Raw genomic sequence first — 7,892 nt, 5'->3', positions numbered from 1 at the left:
TCATTGCACTCAAAACAAAACAAATTGTATCATTTTCACTGCCTTTTCTTTTTTGTTTTTGTTTTGAGAGCCCGCTTTTATCTCTCTCTCTGGCTCTGACTTTTCGTCCGGACTCCTCAGGGAGAATTAATCTGGGCACTATTACAATTGCAGATTGCAACTCTCTCTCTCTAATAGTTAAAATGCAAATTTCAACCGACCATCTTTTTTTATTTGGGGGGGTTTTGAGAGCCAGCTGTTTTAATCTCTCTCTCTCACACACACAACGCTCAATATTAAATCTGAGGACTATTTGTGACAATTGCAGATTGCATCTCTCCCAATCTCTCTCTCTAACAGTTGAACTGCAAATTTCAACCGACTGTAGTCTTATTTGAACAGCTCTAATCTCTCTCTCTCTCTCTCTTTCACTTTCTATTTCCATGGACCATCGCTTTCCTTTTCTACATGATGAAGCTGCACTATTTCAGCACCCCACCATCCTCGCTGTAACTGTCTTTCTCGCAATCTCTATTCGTCTCCGTCCAGGCTTAGCTAAGCTCTCTCTTTCGCCCTTTCGCTCTCTGCCCATCGTGCTGCTACTGCTGCTCTTTTGCTCTGCTGTTTAAGCTTCCCGAATCAGCTCCCATCTCCCCCATACATATGTTTCCCTTTCACAGTTAATTCTGTACTCTCTTTATCCCCTGTGCGTTTTCCTCTCTTTTCTCGCTGCCTCTGCAGTGTCTGCGTCGCTGCCTTCGTCTGTGTGTGTGTCCTTCCACTTTCCTTGACAATGGGGCTGTTCTACAGCTAGCTTGTTTCCATTCACCTTTTCTTCTCGAGCTACTTTTCACGCCAGCTATTTCAATACCTCCCTCTCATCCTTAGACGCACTCCTCTGCCCTTCGGAACTCAGCTCCACCTCTGCCTTCTCGCTTACTTTGCTCTCCTCACTTGGAGGAATTCAGAGAGACGGATCCAGATTTGTGTAGCTTGCTTCCACGGAACCGGATATTCCTCGCTCGCTTCTGTAGCCATTTATGCCACCACCCAGTAGTTTTTGCATGCCTTGTCTCCTTGCGTCCTCCATCCCCAGCTTACGCTCTGTTGTTTGTTGGTGGGCGCTACGTCGAACTCCCATCTAGTCGTGAAACTTGCTTCGACGACCGAGGAACCCAGCAGCGGCATTTAGATTGTTTCGAGCTGGCGACCATGGTTGCTCCGAAAGAGGCAGAGCTAGCGATGGCAGGTAATTACACGGAGATGGAGCTGGACCGCAGAGAGCAGGACGGCCTCAACGATACTTCACTCAAAGGCCAAGTAACGAAACTCTTCTGGCACGGGGGTTCTGTTTACGACGCTTGGTTCAGCTGTGCCTCCAATCAGGTCCATTCTGCGCAATATACCAATGTTTTCTTAAGGATAGCTGTGCGCCAACGGTGACGAAAGGAAAGGGGAATGTTGCGTTTTTCCAAAGCAAAAGCACGAGATTGCGGGAAGTATCACAAGTGCTGTGAGAATGAAATTGTAGATGAGTGCCAGAGCGACTGCGAGTGTTTGTCAAGGGCGAGTAGTTTGCGCGATCATGTGGATTCGATGTACCAGCTTCGAAAAGTTCTATAGATGCAGTTGATTGGCGTGAAATTTCCTTACTGTAGTAGTGGATCTTCGTCTCCCACATGCTAGCTCTTTAGCTTGTCCCTTACACCATGCCATCTTCCGAGCAATGTGCGTAGGAGCTCACCGCAAGCATGCCTCCAACTTTCACTGTATTCCGAAGGGATTTCTACGTGGTTCTCTTGCTCATATTGCTCGAGTATCTCTACGTCTGCCTGAAAGGGAAGTATGATGAAACCAAAGATGCACTGCAAGATGCATTACTCGACCATCGCTGTGGGTCTCCTCATCCTCTCCTGTATGTCGGCCGCTATCAAATGCTGATCCAGCTCCCTTTTCTGACGAGTTCTCTCGTTGAATTTCCAAGAAATCATAGCTTTCACGTGTCAGGGCGTACGGCTCCCTCTAATTGGATCGTCTCACTCACACAATCTTTGGCGTGACCTCGGAGCCTATGTTCTGTGTTGACGCCTAATCACGATTTCTTACTACGGGCCATGTGTTTCGGCTTCTTCACGTGCTGCGTGTGGCCGAAGGAGTCTAATCTCTGTCATACTAATATATTGCCCCAACAAGATTACGCAAAAAGGAAAGTAACCATTATATAATACATGTAATAGACGAAGAGAGGTTGCTGACCCAATGGTCATTCGCAGTTTCCAGGAAGCTCATTGTCCTCACCATCGCGATTCTTATCATGTCCTCAATCTTACATTGTACTCGTGTTTCCTCAGCTTCCGTCTTGTCTATCAGGCGAAAAATATTCTGAGAACGAAAAAGGAAAGGTTATGTATTTCTCTTTTCATCAACGTTTATCGTTGTTCACATCCCTCAGAAAGGTGTGTGAGGAAGCCAATTTGCAGGTACGGTAGCTTTATTAATGCGTAGGAGCACCAGCATTTGAAAGTACCTGCCTTGAAAATGCTTTGTAGAAGCTACTTCAGTGATAAATTTTACGTTTCCATTCACCAGGGTTGCTTTACAAGGATGTGCAACCCGGTTAAAAGCCTCTTTGATAATGAATATACTCTTTTTTTCGGGTAAAAAGGATAATGAATGTACTTACTGATCCAGATTGTGACCGGAAATGCAGGTGGCACAAGTCCTTCTCACTCTTCCATATTCATTCTCTCAGCTTGGTATGGCATCTGGAGTAATATTTCAGATTTTCTATGGGATCATGGGAAGCTGGACAGCATACTTGATCAGTTGTTTGTACGTAGAGTACAGGTCCCGTAAGGAAAAAGAGAACTTCAACTTCAAAAATCATGTTATACAGGTAAGACAAAATCGATGTTCTCAAGGTGTTTCAACTTTTTGTTGTGTATACTCGGTTGATGTTTTGAACGAGCCTCGTTATCTCCCTTTCCAATGCTGTGGGCCTTGAGCCTTTACTTGCCGGGTTGACCCATGATGATTATTTCTTGTTTTGCTGTAGTGGTTTGAAGTTCTAGATGGTCTATTGGGTCCCTATTGGAAAGCTGTTGGCCTAGCCTTTAATTGCACATTCCTACTCTTTGGCTCAGTTATCCAGCTTATTGCCTGTGCCAGGTGAGCATCATCAGGTTTCTCTTTTTTTGTTGCATAGGGTTTGTGTTCTGTGTAGAAGAGTGACCTTATTGAAGGCTATGATAAGGATGGACGAGGTTGTGGAATGAGTGATCTTCTAATTGTCTCTGGATTTCAGTAACATATATTACATCAACGATCACTTTGACAAGCGAACATGGACCTACATTTTTGGTGCATGTTGTTCTCTCACCGTTCTGATTCCATCATTCCACAACTACCGAGTGTGGTCTTTCCTTGGACTGGGCATGACAACGTACACAGCATGGTATCTCACCATTGCTGCAGCTGTACATGGACAGGTGTGCTTACAGTAACATTATCTCCGCACCATTTTAAAAGCTCATAGGGACGGAATAAGATTTTTCGACATGACATGCCTTGTTTTTGGTGTCTTGCTCTAGGTTGTGGATGTAAAACATTCAGCTCCCAACAAGCTGGTTCTATATTTCACAGGAGCCACCAATATACTTTATACATTTGGTGGTCATGCTGTTACAGTGTAAGTTCCACAGTATGATATTGTATTATCGGTTTATATTGAAAGGTCTTCTGATGCAGGCCTCTGACAGAAATATCCAATGATGTTTGACTCAGGGAGGTCATGCATGCCATGTGGAAACCAAGGAAGTTCAAGACCATTTATCTATATGCAACTCTTTATGTTTTTACATTGACGCTACCATCTGCTATTTCTGTGTATTGGGCTTTTGGAGACCAGCTTTTAGATCATTCCAATGCATTTGCACTACTGCCGAAGTCTGGAGCTCGTGATCTTGCTGTTGTCTTAATGCTGATCCACCAAGTAAGGACTCAGGATACTGAAACTACAAACCACCGTTCTGTTTATGTTTATAGGTTAAGAACAAAGGCATCTACAATCAAAAAATAAAACGAACTAGGAGACATCAAGATCCTGCAATAACCCAAAGTATAGTGTGTCCTTTTGTTTGTGATGTGTGAAGCAAGAGAGAGAGAGAGAGAACGGAATTTTGTTAAAAGTCTTTGGAAGACCAAAGGGCCTATGAGACTAAAATGAAATTGATACAATGAGCTGAGGGTGGAGCCGCTAGGCGGGCATCAACACCCATGACGAATACAAAGGAGAGAGAGAGATTTATTAACATTTGTGGAAGGCCAAAAAAGCCTACAAGATCAAGATCCAAAAGCTAAAAATCATCATGAGCATACATCCCCAAGGGGGTATCTAGAGGTGTCTATCACACCTCCAAGAAACTTCTGATAATTTGAAACTTAAGGCATAAATAAACTGGCGGAAACTCCTTATGTCAGAAGTATCGCTTGCCATGTTATGTCATGTTTCCTATTGACCAGGTGTGCCTGAATTTCTCCCGATCACTTCTTCTCTTGTGAAGAAGTTTCTGATGTCCTGCCATATGGGTCCATGAACTGTGGTGGGACTCATCAGCCTAGACCTGAGTCAGGTGACCTTATGTACGAAGAGTGCAGCATATCTCTGATCCGGGTAGAATATGACTCTGCTCCTAGTGATTCATCCATGAGTGAAAAGAGAATCATATCTCCCTCAGATCTCATAGTAGTTGGGACAACGCATCAAGATATGTTCCTTTGTCTTCATATTGTGTGTTGCAAACAGGGAAAAGTCTCAGATCTCCTCAACATTGTGGTTGTAATCTTGCATCCTGTTGGGATGAGGCCCTGAGGGGTCCCATGGTGGTCCACACTGCATGGAAAGGTGGTTCTATAACTATCACTCATGTCTATGGTGCCATGGGTCATCCTGAATGATTTGATGGATCTCTGGAACCAAACTAACATGACAAAGTTGCTCAAGGGATTCTCCTTAAACATGAACAATGTACGTAGGCATAGCATTTGTATGACCATGCTGTAGGATCTAGGATGTGACTAATACGTATCATGAGATTCTAGAGTCCATGTTGCTCAGACACAGCTGATGTTTTATTGAACTTCTCCAAACCTCTTGCCTCAAAAACCAACGTTTGGTCTTCTCCTTCAGTGCAATACTCTTATTGAGTGTGTATTTGTGAGAGCATATGTTTACACTGTTGTCTACACCCACCCTTGGGTTGATGACATCAGTGGGGATGATATAATAGCTAGTCCCTGCTATGCGTGATGGAGTTTATGCTTGTGGCTGTAGTGAGATTGAAACTGCACTAGGTGTTGTGTTTTCAGAGGATGAGATTGGGCATGTTCCTGGATTCATCTAGATATATATCTTTTCTGTTGTTTCTCTTCTGCTTTTTATTCCAAAGCCAAGATGGAAAGCTTGTCAGGTGGTATGTTGTGTATATATCTAACCACTCTTTCCATGCAAATAAGCTCCAGAGGCAGACTCCAAGATAAGGAAGGAGAGAATGGCATGGTTTATGAAGCTAACACCAATTTCCAATATTTTCCATCTGGTTCCATCCGTTATAATGGGGCCAATGTTATTGTAGCATGTGAGGCCGTCTGGTTTTGTTTCATTGGCATGCGGTCTTCATTATGACCATCCGGATGCTTCTACACATTTTTAGCAAAGTTTTTCCATGTTTATCTATCACGGCATTCCAATCCACAAAATTTCTGCATTCATCTATCGAACATGACTTGGTTTCCTCTTTACTTTCCCATCCTATTGACCCATTTGCCATTTAGGCATGTAGTCGCCCATAAACATAACTTTGCCATCCTTATTGGAGGTAGTGATGTCCACTCCTAGGTCAAAAGATTCTGATGACATACATCCTGTTGTGCGTAATGCAGTGAGTTACAGGGGGGTATAATGGCCTGCTGAAAACACACAGTGAACATCCCTCTATTGATATCTTTACCCACATGCCTTTTGTAGACATTCAGCTTCACTAGTTGCAATCACAGTCGTTGTGAACAAAGAAAGCAACCCCACCTTTCGGATACAGGTGTATTTCATATCATTTAAGGGTGTTCTACGACAATCTTGTTCCTAAGTTTCAACAGAAAAGATAATACCTCATCTCTGCTCAGGTGCTAGTTCCCTTCCTCCATGGCTAACCATGACAATTTTAAAAGAAGACATGAACTTGAGCTCGATATATGTGAGGGTTTTGTGTGAGCTTCCTGCTTCTTAATGTTTTGGGCTGACATCCTCCCAAATATAGAAGTTTGTCCCTTGAAAGAGGGTTCGACTAGTACACACACCACCCACACATGGACAGAAGCAGGGGGGAGGCAGATTGTTGATTGCTTGTAGTTCCTCTAGGCTGGCTCTCTGCCCTTGGAAATCGAGAGACTATCAACTGACAAATTTACTGAGTGCACATGCATGCACGAGTGAGAGAGAGAGAGAGAGAGAGAGAGAGAGAGAGAGAGAGAGATTTGACCACCCTCTTGGTATGTTGCAGTTCATAACGTTCGGCTTTGCTTGCACCCCTCTTTATTTTGTATGGGAGAAAGTACTTGGATTTCATACAACAAGGAATATGCTTCTGCGAGCTTTGATCCGGTTGCCTGTTGTTTTTCCTATCTGGTTTTTGGCAATTATCTTCCCATTCTTTGGGCCTATCAACTCTGCAGTGGGCGCTTTATTAGTTACTTTTACGGTCTATATTATACCAGCTGCGGCACATATGGTGACTTACAGAACTGCCTTTGCTAGAGAGGTAAAACTTGAGCTTTTTGGGGGTTGTTGGGTCTGTCACACAAAATTTTGATATTGCCTTCATGTATTACTTTTGAAGAGTTCGAGAACCTCCTGAAATGTTCCACACTATCAACTTAATGAATTTTCAGCCCAGGTCTCTGTACATAATTGCCTTAGTGTACTTTTCTTTTTGTAGTTAACCATGTTTATGAATCTGCTGGATTTAACTGGTGAGAAGCTTGAATTTTGCAGAATGCTGTTGAAAAGCCCCCATTCTTCCTTCGTACCTGGACTGCTGTGTACCTCCTTAATATCTTTGTTGTGGTGTGGACAATCATTGTGGGCTTTGGATTTGGAGGCTGGGCCAGCATAACTAACTTTGTACATCAAATCAACTCTTTTGGTCTTTTTGCGAAGTGCTATCAGTGTCCCCCTCCTGCTACAACTCTACCACCACCTACTGTGCCCAAGGGACACTGAATTCAGCACTTTTTCAAAGGCAACTTGTGCAATGTATGAAAACCCTCCTGCAATCTTGCAAGTAGTTCAAATGGGCAATTACCACCAGAATCATACAGGGACACGGCACTATTTCAGAGCTACTTCAATCATGCATCGATGACTTCCAGATTGTCTCTACTTACACCTTTTAGACCTCACTCTCAAGTCATCAAAGTGTGATGAGTGTAAAGCAGCTAAGTTCTCTATTTATATGCAAAGATCTCCTCATGCAGTTGGTGCTAACAGTCATGCTTTGGGACAAAGATGCAGGAAGTTCACTAGCAAGGGGCTTTTCGATAGGTGTCACACCCAAATGCTTACTAATGTCTGTAGGCCAAGCTTGATCCAAGATATTGATAATGCCATATTTTCTTATGTCTCATCAAATTAAAATGCAGATTTTAGCAGCTTATGGCCTTTAGGTCAACAAGCAGATGTATTTGCATCCTGCTTGATATCACTTGCAGTACGTGTTTGGCTTCCAGATCGTGTGAATATCTAATGGTATTGTAAATCATGAATTCACAGGATGGTGCATGATAAAGTCCTTGCTGCTTTGCAATTTTGACAGAGCAAGATAATATTTTAATAAACACGAGGGCTCTCCATGCCCCTA

At 43.2% G+C, this 7,892-nt stretch overlaps 1 protein-coding gene across 1 annotated transcript; it reads left to right on the top strand.

Annotated features, from left to right (window-relative positions):
- Positions 1-562: 562 nt before the first annotated feature.
- LOC147897108 (auxin transporter-like protein 3) lies at positions 563-7,312 on the top strand. The gene is made up of 8 exons (XM_087381952.1): positions 563-1,365; positions 2,690-2,875; positions 3,035-3,147; positions 3,284-3,467; positions 3,570-3,667; positions 3,763-3,970; positions 6,537-6,794; positions 7,028-7,312. Exons 1-8 carry the CDS (start codon positions 1,192-1,194, stop codon positions 7,253-7,255), a joined length of 1,449 nt encoding a protein of 482 aa, XP_087238078.1. The 5' UTR covers positions 563-1,191; the 3' UTR covers positions 7,256-7,312.
- The last annotated feature ends 580 nt before the right edge of the window (positions 7,313-7,892 follow it).

This window comes from Dipteris shenzhenensis, chromosome 11 (assembly GCF_047967505.1).
Source record: "Dipteris shenzhenensis isolate YYH24624 ecotype China chromosome 11, Dip_SZ_1.0, whole genome shotgun sequence".
Lineage (NCBI taxonomy): Eukaryota > Viridiplantae > Streptophyta > Polypodiopsida > Gleicheniales > Dipteridaceae > Dipteris > Dipteris shenzhenensis.
This window is presented reverse-complemented; position numbering and strand designations above follow the sequence as displayed.

Excerpts from the sequence above, each read along its gene's own strand:
- LOC147897108 (XM_087381952.1), top strand. The coding sequence starts at position 1,192 with ATGGTTGCTCCGAAAGAGGCAGAGCTAGCGATGGCAGGTAATTACACG. Across the intron at positions 3,148-3,283 it reads CAGCTTATTGCCTGTGCCAG|TAACATATATTACATCAACG; the intron begins GTGAGCATCATC and ends TCTGGATTTCAG. Across the intron at positions 3,468-3,569 it reads CTGCAGCTGTACATGGACAG|GTTGTGGATGTAAAACATTC; the intron begins GTGTGCTTACAG and ends GTCTTGCTCTAG.